The sequence below is a fragment of the Oncorhynchus tshawytscha genome, linkage group LG06 (assembly GCF_018296145.1).
Source record: "Oncorhynchus tshawytscha isolate Ot180627B linkage group LG06, Otsh_v2.0, whole genome shotgun sequence".
Classification (NCBI taxonomy): Eukaryota; Metazoa; Chordata; class Actinopteri; order Salmoniformes; family Salmonidae; genus Oncorhynchus; species Oncorhynchus tshawytscha.
Window position 1 is genome coordinate 4,251,430 of NC_056434.1, and position 18,432 is coordinate 4,269,861.

The 18,432-nt window shown below is 47.4% G+C and overlaps 1 protein-coding gene across 2 annotated transcripts in view; it reads right to left on the reverse strand.

Annotated features, from left to right (window-relative positions):
• Window positions 1-7,042: 7,042 nt before the first annotated feature.
• The window catches only part of LOC112238309 (tyrosine-protein kinase RYK), a 126,593-nt gene continuing 115,203 nt past the window's right edge, over window positions 7,043-18,432 (reverse strand). The window contains exon 11 of one of the 2 annotated variants that reach the window (XM_042322860.1): window positions 7,043-7,432. In XM_042322860.1, the coding sequence (XP_042178794.1) occupies window positions 7,222-7,432 (211 nt within the window). In that variant the 3' untranslated portion in view covers window positions 7,043-7,221. The remainder of the gene's footprint in view (window positions 7,433-18,432) is intronic. The other variant, XM_042322859.1, reaches the window with a different exon arrangement.

The following is an 18,432-nucleotide window of genomic DNA, read 5'->3' on the forward strand; positions in this document are numbered from 1 at the left end:
GACTAGGTATATATATATATATATATCTATATACTGGGATATACTATCTGACTAGGTATATATATACTGGGATATACTATCTGATTAGGTATATATATATATATATATATAATGGGATATACTATCTGATTAGGTATATATATATATATATATATATATATATATACTGGGATATACTATCTGACTAGGTATATATATACTGGGATATACTATCTGATTAGGTATATATATATATATATATATATATATACTGGGATATACTATCTGACTAGGTATATATATATATATACACTGGGATATACTATCTGATTAGGTATATATATATATATATCTATATACTGGGATATACTATCTGACTAGGTATATATATATATATATATATATCTATATACTGGGATATACTATCTGACTAGGTATATATATATATATATATATATCTATATACTGGGATATACTATCTGACTAGGTATATATATACTGGGATATACTATCTGATTAGGTATATATATATATATATATAAATAATGGGATATACTATCTGATTAGGTATATATATATATATATATATATATATATACTGGGATACACTATCTGACTAGGTATATATATACTGGGATACACTATCTGACTAGATATATATATATATACTGGGATACACTATCTGACTAGGTATATATATATACTGGGATACACTATCTGACTAGGTATATATATATATATATATATATATATATATATATATACACTGGGATATACTATCTGACTAGGTATATATATATATATATATACACTGGGATATACTATCTGATTAGGTATATATATATATATATCTATATACTGGGATATACTATCTGACTAGGTATATATATATATATATATCTATATACTGGGATATACTATCTGACTAGGTATATATATATATATATATATATACTGGGATATACTATCTGACTAGGTATATATATATATATATATATACATATATATATATATACTGTGAAATACTATCTGACTAGGTATATATATATACTGGGATATACTATCTGACTAGGTATATATATATATATATATACTGGGATATACTATCTGATTAGGTATATATATATCTATATACTGGGATATACTATCTGACTAGGTGTATATATATATATATATATATATATATATATATACTGGGATATACTATCTGACTAGGTATATATATATACTGTGATATACTATCTGACTAGGTATATATATATACTGGGATATACTCTCTGACTAGGTATATATATATATATACTGGGATATACTATCTGACTAGGTATATACATACTGGGATATACTATCCCAAGTATAAATACAGGAAAGCAAAAATATATTAAAAGGGAAAAAAATTGTTTTGAACAAAATAGTGCAAACTTCAAAGGGATACCTAGTCAGATGTACAACCCAGCAGCATTGCAGTTCTTGACAAACCGGTGTGCCTGGTACCTACTACCATACCCTGTTCAAAGACACTGAAATATTTTGTCTTGTCCGTTCACCCTCTGAATGGCACACATACACAATCCATCTCTCAATTGTCTCAAGGCTTAAAAATCCTTCTTTAACCAGTCTTCTCTCCTTCATCTACACTGATTGAAGTGGATTTAAAAGGTGACATCACTAAGGGATCATAGCTTTCACCTGGATTCACCTGGTCAGTCTATGTCATGGAAAGATCAGGTGTTCCTAATGTTTTGTGTTCATGTTTACTACGACAGCAGGAGGGGAAAAACAACTTTATGAGTCTGTCTGTCAGCCCAATACAATAACCTACAGAATATATAGAGAGGACGGATGGAGAAGGTCTGGCGGAGGTCATGAACCATCCCAAAAATACATCTGTGACCGAGAAGGAAGCTTTAACTTGTGATTGAAAATGATTCGGTATGTTTTCGCTGCTGCACCTTGAATCAAAGCTTCCATCTCCCGGTGTGTGTCGTACTCAAGACATTACAGGCATATCAGAGGACGCCTGTGCTAAAGGATTAACAGGACCCCTGGAGTTACCAAGCACAAATGGGGTGATTGTCTCCACATGGGAAACAGTATCTACCCCTGTACTTCAGCTTAATACACACTACACTAACACACTACACTAACACACTACACTAACACACTAACACACTACATTAACACACTACACTAACACACTACACTAACACACTACACTAACACACTACACTAACACACTACACTAACACACTACACTAACACACTAACACACTACACTAACACACTACACTAACACACTACACTAACACACTACACTAACACACTACACTAACACACTAACACACTACACTAACACACTACACTAACACACTACACTAACACACTAACACACTACACTAACACACTACACTAACACACTACACTAACGCACTACACTAACGCACTACACTAACACACTACACTAACACACTACACTAACACACTACACTAACGCACTACACTAACGCACTACGCTAACACACTACATTAACACACTACACTAACACACTACACTAACGCACTACACTAACGCACTACACTAACGCACTACACTAACACACTACACTAACACACTACATTAACACACTACACTAACACACTACATTAACACACTACACTAACGCACTACACTAACACACTAACACACTACACTAACACACTACACTAACACACTACACTAACACACTACACTAACACACTAACACACTACACTAACACACTACACTAACACACTACACTAACACACTAACACACTACATTAACACACTACACTAACACACTACACTAACGCACTACACTAACGCACTACACTAACGCACTACACTAACGCACTACACTAACACACTACACTAACACACTACACTAACACACTACACTAACACACTACACTAACACACTACACTAACACACTACACTAACACACTACACTAACGCACTACACTAACGCACTACACTAACGCACTACACTAACACACTACACTAACACACTACACTAACACACTACACTAACACACTACACTAACACACTACATTAACACACTACACTAACGCACTACACTAACGCACTACGCTAACGCACTACGCTAACGCACTACACTAACACACTACATTAACGCACTACGCTAACGCACTACGCTAACGCACTACGCTAACGCACTACGCACTACACTAACGCACTACACTAACACACTACATTAACACACTACATTAACGCACTACACTAACGCACTATGCTACCGCACTACGCTAACACACTTTCTTCTTCCGGCGCCGACAGAGATGGCCGCCCGCTTCGCGTTCCTAGGAAACTATGCAGTTTTTTGTTTTTTTACGTGTTATTTCTTACACTAGTACCCCAGGTCATCTTAAGTTTCTTTACATACAGCCGAGAAGAACTACTGAATATAAGATCAGCGTCAACTCACCATCAGTACGACCAAGAATATGTTTTTCGCGATGCGGATCCTGTGTTCTGCCTTACAACCAGTGTAACCGAGTGGATCACATGCAGCGACCCAAAAAAAAACGACTCAGAAAAAGAGGGAAACGAAGCGGTCTTCTGGTCAGACTCCGGAGACGGGCACATCGTGCACCACTCCCTAGCATTCTTCTTGCCAATGTCCAGTCTCTTGACAACAAGGTTGATGAAATCCGAGCAAGGGTAGCATTCCAGAGGGACATCAGAGACTGTAACGTTCTCTGCTTCACGGAAACATGGCTAACTGGAGAGACGCAATCCGAAGCGGTGCAGCCAGCGGGTTTCTCCACGCATCGCGCCGACAGGAACAAACATCTTTCTGGTAAGAAGACGGGCGGGGGCGTATGCCTTATGGCCAACGTGACATGGTGTGATGAAAGAAACATACAGGAACTCAAATCCTTCTGTTCACCTGATTTAGAATTCCTCACAATCAAATGTAGACCGCATTATCTACCAAGAGAATTCTCTTCGATTATAATCACAGCCGTATATATCCCCCCCAAGCAGACACATCGATGGCTCTGAACGAACTTTATTTAACTCTCTGCAAACTGGAAACGATTTATCCGGAGGCTGCATTCATTGTAGCTGGGGATTTTAACAAGGCTAATCTGAAAACAAGACTCCCTAAATTTTATCAGCATATCGATTGCGCAACCAGGGGTGGAAAGACCCTGGATCATTGTTACTCTAACTTCCGCGACGCATATAAGGCCCTGCCCCGCCCCCTTTCGGAAAAGCTGACCATGACTCCATTTTGTTGATCCCTGCCTACAGACAGAAACTAAAACAAGAAGCCCCCACGCTGAGGTCTGTCCAACGCTGGTCTGACCAAGCGGACTCCACACTCCAAGACTGCTTCCATCACGTGGACTGGGAGATGTTTCGTATTGCGTCAGACAACAACATTGACGAATACGCTGATACGGTGTGCGAGTTCATTAGAACGTGCGTTGAAGATGTCGTTCCCATAGCAACGATTAAAACATTCCCTAACCAGAAACCTTGGATTGATGGCAGCATTCGTGTGAAACTGAAGGCACGAACCACTGCTTTTAATCAGGGCAAGGTGTCTGGTAACATGACTGAATACAAACAGTGCAGCTATTCCCTCCGCAAGGCTATCAAACAAGCTAAGCGCCAGTACAGAGACAAAGTAGAATCTCAATTCAACGGCTCAGACACAAGAGGTATGTGGCAGGGTCTACAGTCAATCACGGACTACAGGAAGAAACCCAGCCCAGTCACGGACCAGGATGTCTTGCTCCCAGGCAGACTAAATAACTTTTTGCCCGCTTTGAGGACAATACAGTGCCACTGACACGGCCTGCAACGGAAACATGCGGTCTCTCCTTCACTGCAGCCGAAGTGAGTAAGACATTTAAACGTGTTAACCCTCGCAAGGCTGCAGGCCCAGACGGCATCCCCAGCCGCGCCCTCAGAGCATGCGCAGACCAGCTGGCCGGTGTGTTTACGGACATATTCAATCAATCCCTATACCAGTCTGCTGTTCCCACATGCTTCAAGAGGGCCACCATTGTTCCTGTTCCCAAGAAAGCTAAGGTAACTGAGCTAAACGACTACCGCCCCGTAGCACTCACATCCGTCATCATGAAGTGCTTTGAGAGACTAGTCAAGGACCATATCACCTCCACCCTACCTGACACCCTTGACCCACTCCAATTTGCTTACCGCCCAAATAGGTCCACAGACGATGCAATCTCAACCACACTGCACACTGCCCTAACCCATCTGGACAAGAGGAATACCTATGTGAGAATGCTGTTCATCGACTACAGCTCGGCATTCAACACCATAGTACCCTCCAAGCTCGTCATCAAGCTCGAGACCCTGGGTCTCGACCCCGCCCTGTGCAACTGGGTACTGGACTTCCTGACGGGCCGCCCCCAGGTGGTGAGGGTAGGCAACAACATCTCCTCCCCGCTGATCCTCAACACTGGGGCCCCACAAGGGTGCGTTCTGAGCCCTCTCCTGTACTCCCTGTTCACCCACGACTGCGTGGCCATGCACGCTCCAACTCAATCATCAAGTTTGCGGACGATACAACAGTGGTAGGCTTGATTACCAACAACGACGAGACGGCCTACAGGGAGGAGGTGAGGGCCCTCGGAGTGTGGTGTCAGGAAAACAACCTCACACTCAACGTCAACAAAACTAAGGAGATGATTGTGGACTTCAGGAAACAGCAGAGGGAACACCCCTATCCACATTGATGGAACAGTAGTGGAGAGGGTAGCAAGTTTTAAGTTCCTCGGCATACACATCACAGACAAACTGAATTGGTCCACTCACACAGACAGCATCGTGAGGAAGGCGCAGCAGCGCCTCTTCAACCTCAGGAGGCTGAAGAAATTCGGCTTGTCACCAAAAGCACTCACAAACTTCTACAGATGCACAATCGAGAGCATCCTGGCGGGCTGTATCACCGCCTGGTATGGCAACTGCACCGCCCTCAACCGTAAGGCTCTCCAGAGGGTAGTGAGGTCTGCACAACGCATCACCGGGGGCAAACTACCTGCCCTCCAGGACACCTACACCACCCGATGCTACAGGAAGGCCATAAAGATCATCAAGGACATCAACCACCCGAGCCACTGCCTGTTCACCCCGCTGTCATCCAGAAGGCGAGGTCAGTACAGGTGCATCAAAGCTGGGACCGAGAGACTGAAAAACAGCTTCTATCTCAAGGCCATCAGCCTGTTAAACAGCCACCACTAACATTGAGTGGCTACTGCCAACACACTGTCAATGACAATGACTCTACTCCAGCGACTTTAATCATGGAAGTTGATGGGAAATGATGTAAATATATCACTAGCTACTTTAAACAATGCTACCTTATATAATGTTACTTACCCTACATTGTTCATCTCATATGCATACGTTGATACTGTACTCTATATCATCGACTGCATCCTTATGTAATACATGTATCACTAGCCACTTTAACTATGCCACTTGGTTTACATACTTATCTCATATGTATATACTGTACTCGATATCATCTACTGTATCTTGCCTATGCTGCTCTGTACCATCACTCATTCATATATCCTTATGTACATATTCTTTATCCCCTTACACTGTGTATAAGACAGTAGTTTTTTTTTGGAATTGTTAGTTAGATTACTTGCTTTTTATTACTGCATTGTCGGAACTAGAAGCACAAGCATTTCGCTACACTCGCATTAACATCTGCTAACCATGTGTATGTGACAAATAAAATTTGATTTTGATTTGATTTGATTTGATTTACATTAACGCACTACACTAACGCACTACGCTAACGCACTACACTAACGCACTACGCTAACGCACTACGCTAAGGCACTACGCTAACACACTACGCTAACGCACTACGCTAAGGCACTACACTAACACACTACACTAACACACTACACTAACACACTACACTAACACACTACATTAACACTTTTAGACCTGGGTATTGGTTGGTGTCAATTGGTGCCTAACTACTGGTCTGCGTTGACACTGGCGGGATGACTGTAGTACAATGGTAGGACAATGGTGGGATGACTGTAGTACAATGGTAGGACAATGGTGGGATGACTGTAGTACAATGGTAGGACAATCGTGGGATGACTGTAGTACAATGGTAGGACAATGGTGGGATGACTGTAGTACAATGGTAGGACAATGGTGGGATGACTGTAGTACAATGGTAGGACAATGGTGGGATACTACGGCAGGACGACGGCAGTACGATGACAGGACGACGGTAGGATGACAGTAGGCCGGAGCCAGGGTTCGGGGCTCACCTGTGGGTTGTTGGCCTCGGCCAGCTTGCACTGTCTCAGGAACAGTTTGAGGTTACCCCAGTCCATATAGGGCAGGAGTACCATAGGCTTCTCTCCTTCCTCTGTACACACATGACAGATGGGGAGCAGGTTCCTGAAGGACAGGACAACTGGGAGGTTAATAGGAAATAGGTAGGAGAGATAGGGAGGGCAAATACTGCACATATCAACTAGTCTATCTGATAATAGAAGAGAGAGAGCAAGATAACACACTACTACAATGACACGGATCCAGGTGTTTCTGGGGGCATAGCCTTGCTATTGAGAAAGGCCGCCGTAGGCAGACATGGCTCTCAAGAGAAGACAGGCTATGTGCTCACTGCCCACAAAATGAGGTGGGAACTGAGCTGCACTTCCTAACCTCCTGCCCAATGTAATGACCATATTAGAGACACATATTTCCCTCAGATTACACAGATCCACAAAGAATTTGAAAACAAACAAACTCCCATATCTACTGGGTGACATCACAGTGTGACATCACAGCAGCAAGATTTGTGACCTGTTGCCACAAGAAAAGGGCAACCAGTGAAGAACAAACACCATTGTAAATACAACCCATATTTATGCTTATTTATTTTATCTTGTGTCCTTTACCATTTTTACATTGCTAAAACACTGTATATATATATATATATAATATGACATTTGTAATGTCTTTATTATTTTGGAACTTCTGTATGTGTAATGTTTACTGTTCATTTTTTTAATGTTTATTTCACTTTTGTTTATTCATCTATTGCACTTGCAATATAAAAAAATATGTTTCCCATGCCAATAAAGCCTCTTAAATTTAAATTAAGGAGGAAGCTTAATTGGAGAGCACTGTGACCACCTGACCTCGGGAAAGGAAAGAGGAAGGTGTGGGCCCAGCGTGAGGAACTGACAAAGCTTTCACAGAATCACACACGTGGGGCGGTAATAAGATACGCGTATCACAGACGGATGAAGACCATCATGGAAATAAAATCACTGTCAAAATAGGTTAACATACATTAACATAAGCCTACATTCATTTTGGGGCGGCAGGGTAGCCTAGTGGTTAGAGCGTTGGACTAGCAACCGAAAGGTTGACCCACTGTTCCTTGGCCTGTTAACCCACTGTTCCTAGGCCAGTTAACCCACTGTTCCTAGGCCAGTTAACCCACTGTTCCTAGGCCAGTTAACCCACTGTTCCTAGGCCAGTTAACCCACTGTTCCTAGGCCAGTTAACCCACTGTTCCTAGACCAGTTAACCCACTGTTCCTAGGCCAGTTAACCCACTGTTCCTAGGCCAGTTAACCCACTGTTCCTAGGCCAGTTAACCCACTGTTCCTAGACCAGTTAACCCACTGTTCCTAGGCCAGTTAACCCACTGTTCCTAGGCCAGTTAACCCACTGTTCCTAGGCCAGTTAACCCACTGTTCCTAGGCCAGTTAACCCACTGTTCCTAGGCCAGTTAACCCACTGTTCCTAGGCCAGTTAACCCACTGTTCCTAGGCCAGTTAACCCACTGTTCCTAGGACAGTTAACCCACTGTTCCTAGGCCAGTTAACCCACTGTTCCTAGGCCAGTTAACCCACTGTTCCTAGACCAGTTAACCCACTGTTCCTAGACCAGTTAACCCACTGTTCCTAGACCAGTTAACCCACTGTTCCTAGACCAGTTAACCCACTGTTCCTAGACCAGTTAACCCACTGTTCCTAGACCAGTTAACCCACTGTTCCTAGACCAGTTAACCCACTGTTCCTAGACCAGTTAACCCACTGTTCCTAGGCCAGTTAACCCAGTGTTCCTAGGTCAGTTAACCCACTGTTCCTAGGCCAGTTAGGCCGTCATTGTAAATAATAATTTGTTCTTAAACTAGTTAAATAAAGGTAAAAAACATTTTTGGGATTTTATTAATTTGTATTAACTTTGTTTTTATTATTATTTTTAACTTAATTTTAACGTGTATAAACTTGACCTAACAGCAGGAGTGTTTACTAATGATTCTAACTTAGTCTATTAAACGTTCTACGTCTCCTCCTCTTTCCAACTGGCCTCTGATGCTCCAGCAGCTATCTGCTAGAGGTGTAGAGTGATGCTGGAGCAGCTATCTGCTAGAGGTGTAGAGTGATGCTGGAGCAGCTATCTGCTAGAGGTGTAGAGTGATGCTCCAGCAGCTATCTGCTAGAGGTGTAGAGTGATGCTGGAGCAGCTATCTGCTAGAGGTGTAGAGTGATGCTCCAGCAGCTATCTGTTAGATGTGTAGAGTGATGCTGGAGCAGCTATCTGCTAGATGTGTAGAGTGATGCTGGAGCAGCTATCTGCTAGAGGTGTAGAGTGATGCTGGAGCAGCTATCTGCTAGAGGTGTAGAGTGATGCTGGAGCAGCTATCTGCTAGAGGTGTAGAGTGATGCTGGAGCAGCTATCTGCTAGAGGTGTAGAGTGATGCTGGAGCAGCTGTCTGCTAGAGGTGTAGAGTGATGCTGGAGAAGCTATCTGCTAGAGGTGTAGAGTGACGCTCCAGCAGCTATCTGCTAGAGGTGTAGAGTGATGCTCCAGCAGCTATCTGCTAGAGGTGTAGAGTGATGCTGGAGCAGCTATCTGCTAGAGGTGTAGAGTGATGCTGGAGCAGCTGTCTGCTAGAGGTGTAGAGTGATGCTCCAGCAGCTATCTGCTAGAGGTGTAGAGTGATGCTGGAGCAGCTATCTGCTAGAGGTGTAGAGTGATGCTGGAGCAGCTATCTGCTAGAGGTGTAGAGTGATGCTGGAGCAGCTATCTGCTAGAGGTGTAGAGTGATGCTGGAGCAGCTATCTGCTAGAGGTGTAGAGTGATGCTGGAGAAGCTATCTGCTAGAGGTGTAGAGTGATGCTCCAGCAGCTATCTGCTAGAGGTGTAGAGTGATGCTGGAGCAGCTATCTGCTAGATGTGTAGAGTGATGCTGGAGCAGCTATCTGCTAGATGTGTAGAGTGATGCTGGAACAGCTATCTGCTAGAGGTGTAGAGTGATGCTGGAGCAGCTGTCTGCTAGAGGTGTAGAGTGATGCTGGAGCAGCTATCTGCTAGAGGTGTAGAGTGATGCTGGAGCAGCTATCTGCTAGAGGTGTAGAGTGATGCTGGAGCAGCTATCTGCTAGAGGTGTAGAGTGATGCTGGAGCAGCTATCTGCTAGAGGTGTAGAGTGATGCTCCAGCAGCTATCTGCTAGAGGTGTAGAGTGATGCTGGAGCAGCTATCTGCTAGAGGTGTAGAGTGATGCTGGAGCAGCTATCTGCTAGAGGTGTAGAGTGATGCTGGAGCAGCTATCTGCTAGAGGTGTAGAGTGATGCTCCAGCAGCTATCTGCTAGAGGTGTAGAGTGATGCTGGAGCAGCTATCTGCTAGAGGTGTAGAGTGATGCTGGAGCAGCTATCTGCTAGAGGTGTAGAGTGATGCTCCAGCAGCTATCTGCTAGAGGTGTAGAGTGATGCTGGGGCAGCTATCTGCTAGAGGTGTAGAGTGATGCTGGAGCAGCTATCTGCTAGAGAGGTATCTGCTAGAGTGAGTGATAGAGGTGTAGAGTGATGCTCCAGCAGCTATCTGCTAGAGGTGTAGAGTGATGCTGGAGCAGCTATCTGCTAGAGGTGTAGAGTGATGCTGGAGCAGCTGTCTGCTAGAGGTGTAGAGTGATGCTCCAGCAGCTATCTGCTAGAGGTGTAGAGTGATGCTCCAGCAGCTATCTGCTAGATGTGTAGAGTGATGCTGGAGCAGCTATCTGCTAGAGGTGTAGAGTGATGCTGGAGCAGCTGTCTGCTAGAGGTGTAGAGTGATGCTGGAGCAGCTATCTGCTAGAGGTGTAGAGTGATGCTCCAGCAGCTATCTGCTAGAGGTGTAGAGTGATGCTGGAGCAGCTATCTGCTAGAGGTGTAGAGTGATGCTGGAGCAGCTATCTGCTAGAGGTGTAGAGTGATGCTCCAGCAGCTATCTGCTAGAGGTGTAGAGTGATGCTCCAGCAGCTATCTGCTAGAGGTGTAGAGTGATGCTGGAGCAGCTATCTGCTAGAGGTGTAGAGTGATGCTGGAGCAGCTATCTGCTAGAGGTGTAGAGTGATGCTGGAGCAGCTATCTGCTGGAGGTGTAGAGTGATGCTGGAGCAGCTATCTGCTAGAGGTGTAGAGTGATGCTCCAGCAGCTATCTGCTAGAGGTGTAGAGTGATGCTGGAGCAGCTATCTGCTAGAGGTGTAGAGTGATGCTGGAGCAGCTATCTGCTAGAGGTGTAGAGTGATGCTGGAGCAGCTATCTGCTAGAGGTGTAGAGTGATGCTGGAGCAGCTATCTGCTAGAGGTGTAGAGTGATGCTGGAGCAGCTATCTGCTAGAGGTGTAGAGTGATGCTGGAGCAGCTATCTGCTAGAGGTGTAGAGTGATGCTGGAGCAGCTATCTGCTAGAGGTGTAGAGTGATGCTGGAGCAGCTATCTGCTAGAGGTGTAGAGTGATGCTGGAGCAGCTATCTGCTAGATGTGTAGAGTGATGCTGGAGCAGCTATCTGCTAGAGGTGTAGAGTGATGCTGGAGCAGCTATCTGCTAGAGGTGTAGAGTGATGCTGGAGCAGCTATCTGCTAGATGTGTAGAGTGATGCTGGAGCAGCTATCTGCTAGAGGTGTAGAGTGATGCTGGAGCAGCTGTCTGCTAGAGGTGTAGAGTGATGCTGGAGCAGCTATCTGCTAGAGGTGTAGAGTGATGCTCCAGCAGCTATCTGCTAGAGGTGTAGAGTGATGCTGGAGCAGCTGTCTGCTAGAGGTGTAGAGTGATGCTCCAGCAGCTATCTGCTAGAGGTGTAGAGTGATGCTCCAGCAGCTATCTGCTAGATGTGTAGAGTGATGCTGGAGCAGCTGTCTGCTAGAGGTGTAGAGTGATGCTGGAGCAGCTGTCTGCTAGAGGTGTAGAGTGATGCTCCAGCAGCTATCTGCTAGAGGTGTAGAGTGATGCTCCAGCAGCTATCTGCTAGATGTGTAGAGTGATGCTGGAGCAGCTATCTGCTAGAGGTGTAGAGTGATGCTGGAGCAGCTGTCTGCTAGAGGTGTAGAGTGATGCTGGAGCAGCTATCTGCTAGAGGTGTAGAGTGATGCTCCAGCAGCTATCTGCTAGAGGTGTAGAGTGATGCTGGAGCAGCTATCTGCTAGAGGTGTAGAGTGATGCTGGAGCAGCTATCTGCTAGAGGTGTAGAGTGATGCTCCAGCAGCTATCTGCTAGAGGTGTAGAGTGATGCTGGAGCAGCTATCTGCTAGAGGTGTAGAGTGATGCTGGAGCAGCTATCTGCTAGAGGTGTAGAGTGATGCTCCAGCAGCTATCTGCTAGAGGTGTAGAGTGATGCCAGCAGCTATCTGCTAGAGGTGTAGAGTGATGCTGGAGCAGCTATCTGCTAGAGGTGTAGAGTGATGCTGGAGCAGCTATCTGCTAGAGGTGTAGAGTGATGCTGGAGCAGCTATCTGCTGGAGGTGTAGAGTGATGCTGGAGCAGCTATCTGCTAGAGGTGTAGAGTGATGCTCCAGCAGCTATCTGCTAGAGGTGTAGAGTGATGCTGGAGCAGCTATCTGCTAGAGGTGTAGAGTGATGCTGGAGCAGCTATCTGCTAGAGGTGTAGAGTGATGCTGGAGCAGCTATCTGCTAGAGGTGTAGAGTGATGCCAGCAGCTATCTGCTAGAGGTGTAGAGTGATGCTGGAGCAGCTATCTGCTAGAGGTGTAGAGTGATGCTGGAGCAGCTATCTGCTAGATGTGTAGAGTGATGCTCCAGCAGCTATCTGCTAGAGGTGTAGAGTGATGCTGGAGCAGCTATCTGCTAGAGGTGTAGAGTGATGCTCCAGCAGCTATCTGCTAGAGGTGTAGAGTGATGCTGGAGCAGCTATCTGCTAGATGTGTAGAGTGATGCTCCAGCAGCTATCTGCTAGAGGTGTAGAGTGATGCTGGAGCAGCTATCTGCTAGAGGTGTAGAGTGATGCTCCAGCAGCTATCTGCTAGAGGTGTAGAGTGATGCTGGAGCAGCTATCTGCTAGAGGTGTAGAGTGATGCTGGAGCAGCTATCTGCTAGAGGTGTAGAGTGATGCTGGAGCAGCTATCTGCTAGATGTGTAGAGTGATGCTGGAGCAGCTGTCTGCTAGAGGTGTAGAGTGATGCTGGATCAGCTATCTGCTAGAGGTGTAGAGTGATGCTGGAGCAGCTATCTGCTAGAGGTGTAGAGTGATGCTGGAGCAGCTGTCTGCTAGAGGTGTAGAGTGATGCTGGAGCAGCTATCTGCTAGAGGTGTAGAGTGATGCTGAGAGGCTATCTGCTAGATGTGTAGAGTGATGCTGGAGCAGCTATCTGCTAGATGTGTAGAGGTGTAGAGTGATGCTGGAGCAGCTATCTGCTAGAGGTGTAGAGTGATGCTGGAGCAGCTATCTGCTAGAGGTGTAGAGTGATGCTGGAGCAGCTATCTGCTAGATGTGTAGAGTGATGCTGGAGCAGCGATCTGCTAGAGGTGTAGAGTGATGCTGGAACAGGTATCTGCTAGATGTGTAGAGTGATGCTGGAACAGCTGTCTGCTAGATGTGTAGAGTGCTGCTAGAGCAGCTATCTGTTAGATGTGTAGAGTGATGCTGGAACAGCTATCTGCTAGATGTGTAGAGTGATGCTGGAGCAGCTATCTGCTAGAGGTGTAGAGTGATGCTGGAGCAGCTATCTGCTAGAGGTGTAGAGTGATGCTGGAGCAGCTATCTGCTAGAGGTGTAGAGTGATGCTGGAGCAGCTATCTGCTAGAGGTGTAGAGTGATGCTCCAGCAGCTATCTGCTAGAGGTGTAGAGTGATGCTGGAGCAGCTATCTGCTAGAGGTGTAGAGTGATGCTGGAGCAGCTATCTGCTAGAGGTGTAGAGTGATGCTCCAGCAGCTGTCTGCTAGAGGTGTAGAGTGATGCTGGAGCAGCTATCTGCTAGAGGTGTAGAGTGATGCTGGAGCAGCTATCTGCTAGAGGTGTAGAGTGATGCTCCAGCAGCTATCTGCTAGAGGTGTAGAGTGATGCTCCAGCAGCTATCTGCTAGAGGTGTAGAGTGATGCTGGAGCAGCTATCTGCTAGAGGTGTAGAGTGATGCTGGAGCAGCTATCTGCTAGAGGTGTAGAGTGATGCTGGAGCAGCTATCTGCTGGAGGTGTAGAGTGATGCTGGAGCAGCTATCTGCTAGAGGTGTAGAGTGATGCTCCAGCAGCTATCTGCTAGAGGTGTAGAGTGATGCTGGAGCAGCTATCTGCTAGAGGTGTAGAGTGATGCTGGAGCAGCTATCTGCTAGAGGTGTAGAGTGATGCTGGAGCAGCTATCTGCTAGAGGTGTAGAGTGATGCTCCAGCAGCTATCTGCTAGAGGTGTAGAGTGATGCTGGAGCAGCTATCTGCTAGAGGTGTAGAGTGATGCTGGAGCAGCTATCTGCTAGATGTGTAGAGTGATGCTCCAGCAGCTATCTGCTAGAGGTGTAGAGTGATGCTGGAGCAGCTATCTGCTAGAGGTGTAGAGTGATGCTCCAGCAGCTATCTGCTAGAGGTGTAGAGTGATGCTGGAGCAGCTATCTGCTAGAGGTGTAGAGTGATGCTGGAGCAGCTATCTGCTAGAGGTGTAGAGTGATGCTCCAGCAGCTATCTGCTAGAGGTGTAGAGTGATGCTGGAGCAGCTATCTGCTAGAGGTGTAGAGTGATGCTGGAGCAGCTATCTGCTAGAGGTGTAGAGTGATGCTGGAGCAGCTATCTGCTAGATGTGTAGAGTGATGCTGGAGCAGCTGTCTGCTAGAGGTGTAGAGTGATGCTGGATCAGCTATCTGCTAGAGGTGTAGAGTGATGCTGGAGCAGCTATCTGCTAGAGGTGTAGAGTGATGCTGGAGCAGCTGTCTGCTAGAGGTGTAGAGTGATGCTGGAGCAGCTATCTGCTAGAGGTGTAGAGTGATGCTGGAGAGGCTATCTGCTAGATGTGTAGAGTGATGCTGGAGCAGCTATCTGCTAGAGGTGTAGAGTGATGCTGGAGCAGCTATCTGCTAGAGGTGTAGAGTGATGCTGGAGTAGCTATCTGCTAGAGGTGTAGAGTGATGCTGGAGCAGCTATCTGCTAGAGGTGTAGAGTGATGCTGGAGCAGCTATCTGCTAGAGGTGTAGAGTGATGCTGGAACAGCTATCTGCTAGATGTGTAGAGTGATGCTGGAGCAGCTATCTGCTAGATGTGTAGAGTGATGCTGGAGCAGCTATCTGCTAGAGGTGTAGAGTGATGCTGGATCAGCTATCTGCTAGATGTGTAGATTGATGCTGGAGCAGCTATCTGCTAGAGGTGTAGAGTGATGCTGGAGCAGCTATCTGCTAGAGGTGTAGAGTGATGCTGGAGCAGCTATCTGCTAGAGGTGTAGAGTGATGCTCCAGCAGCTATCTGCTAGAGGTGTAGAGTGATGCTCCAGCAGCTATCTGCTAGAGGTGTAGAGTGATGCTGGAGCAGCTGTCTGCTAGAGGTGTAGAGTGATGCTGGAGCAGCTATCTGCTAGAGGTGTAGAGTGATGCTGGAGAAGCTATCTGCTAGATGTGTAGAGTGATGCTGGAGCAGCTATCTGCTAGATGTGTAGAGGTGTAGAGTGATGCTGGAGCAGCTATCTGCTAGATGTGTAGAGTAATGCTGGAGCAGCTATCTGCTAGATGTGTAGAGTGATGCTGGATCAGCTATCTGCTAGAGGTGTAGAGTGATGCTGGATCAGCTATCTGCTAGAGGTGTAGAGTGTTGCTGGATCAGCTATCTGCTAGATGTGCAGAGTGATGCTGGCGCAGCTATCTGCTAGATGTGTAGAGTGATGCTGGAGTAGCTATCTGCTAGAGGTGTAGAGTGATGCTGGATCAGCTATCTGCTAGATGTGTAGAGTGATGCTGGAGCAGCTATCTGCTAGATGTGTAGAGTGATGCTGGAGAAGCTATCTGCTAGATGTGTAGAGGTGTAGAGTGATGCTGTGTAGAGGTGTAGAGTGATGCTGGAGCAGCTATCTGCTAGATGTGTAGAGTGATGCTGGAGCAGCTATCTGCTAGATGTGTAGAGTGATGCTGGAGCAGCTATCTGCTAGATGTGTAGAGTGATGCTGGAGCAGCTATCTGCTAGATGTGTAGAGTGATGCTGGAGCAGCTATCTGCTAGATGTGTAGAGTGACGCTGGAGAAGCTATCTGCTAGATGTGTAGAGTGACGCTGGAGAAGCTATCTGCTAGATGTGTAGATGTGTAGAGTGATGCTGGAGCAGCTATCTGCTGGATGTGTAGAGTGATGCTGGAGCAGCTATCAGCTAGATGTGTAGAGTGATGCTGGAGCAGCTATCTGCTAGATGTGTAGAGTGATGCTGGAGCAGCTATCAGCTAGATGTGTAGAGTGATCTGGAGCAGCTATCTGCTAGAGGTGTAGAGGTGTAGGTGAGTGATAGGGGACGCAGAGAGAAGCAGGTGAGTGGGGGGTGGTAGGGGATGCAGAGAGAAGCAGGTGAGTGGGGGTGGTAGGGGACACAGAGAGAGGCAGGTGAGTGGTAGGGGACACAGAGAGAAGCAGGTGAGTGGTAGGGGATGCAGAGAGAAGCAGGTGAGTGGGGGGTGGTAGGAGACGCAGAGAGAAGCAAGTGAGTGGGGGTTGGTAGGGGACGCAGAGAGAAGCAGGTGAGTGGGGGTGGTAGGGGACGCAGAGAGAAGCAGGTGAGTGGTAGGGGATGCAGAGAGAAGCAGGTGAGTGGTAGGGGACGCAGAGAGAAGCAGGTGAGTGGTAGGGGACACAGAGAGAAGCAAGTGAGTGGGGGTTGGTAGGGGACGCAGAGAGAAGCAGGTGAGTGGGGGGCTGGTAGGGGACGCAGAGAGAAGCAGGTGAGTGGGGGGCTGGTATGGGACACAGAGAGAAGCAGGTGAGTGGTAGGGGATGCAGAGAGAAGCAGGGGAGTGGGGGCTGGTAGGGGACGCAGAGAGAAGCAGGTGAGTGATAGGGGACGCAGAGAGAAGCAAGTGAGTGGGGGGGGTAGTAGGGGACGGAGAGAGAAGCAGGTGAGTGGGGGGCTGGCAGGGGACGCAGAGAGAAGCAGATGAGTGGGGGCTGGTAGGGGACGCAAAGAGTAGCAGGTGAGTGGGGGGTGGGTAGGGGACGCAGAGAGAAGCAGGTGAGTGGGGGTGGTAGGGGACGCAGAGAGAAGCAGGTGAGTGGGGGTGGTAGGGGACGCAGAGAGAAGCAGGTGAGTGGGGGGTGGTAGGGGCGCAGAGAGAAGCAAGTGAGTGGGGGCTGGTAGGGGACGCAGAGAGAAGCAGGTGAGTGGGGGCTGGTAGGCGACGCAGAGAGAAGCAGGTGAGTGGGGGGTGGTAGGGGACGCAGAGAGAAGCAAGTGAGTGGTGGGCTGGTAGGGGACGCAGAGAGAAGCAGGTGAGGGGACACAGAGAGAAGCAGGTGAGTGGTAGGGGACGCAGAGAGAAGCAGGTGAGGGGACACAGAGAGAAGCAAGTGAGTGGGGGGCTGGTAGGGGACGCAGAGAGAAGCAGGTGAGTGGGGGGACACAGAGAGAAGCAGGTGAGGGGACACAGAGAGAAGCAAGTGAGTGGGGGCTGGTAGGGGACACAGAGAGAAGCAGGTGAGTGGGGGCTGGTAGGGGACACAGAGAGAAGCAGGTGAGTGGGGGCTGGTATGGGACACAGAGAGAAGCAGGTGAGTGGTAGGGGATGCAGAGAGAAGCAGGTGAGTGTGGGGCTGGTAGGGGACGCAGAGAGAAGCAGGTGAGTGATAGGGGATGCAGAGAGAAGCAAGTGAGTGGGGGGTAGTAGGGGACGGAGAGAGAAGCAGGTGAGTGGGGGGGGCTGGCAGGGGACGCAGAGAGAAGCAGATGAGTGGGGGGCTGGTAGGGGACGCAAAGAGTAGCAGGTGAGTGGGGGGTGGGTAGGGGACGCAGAGAGAAGAAGGTGAGTGGGGGGTGGTAGGGGACGCAGAGAGAGAAGCAGGTGAGTGGGGGTGGTAGGGGACGCAGAGAGAAGCAGGTGAGTGGGGGGGTGGTAGGGGCGCAGAGAGAAGCAAGTGAGTGGGGGCTGGTAGGGGACGCAGAGAGAAGCAGGTGAGTGGGGGGCTGGTAGGCGACGCAGAGAGAAGCAGGTGAGTGG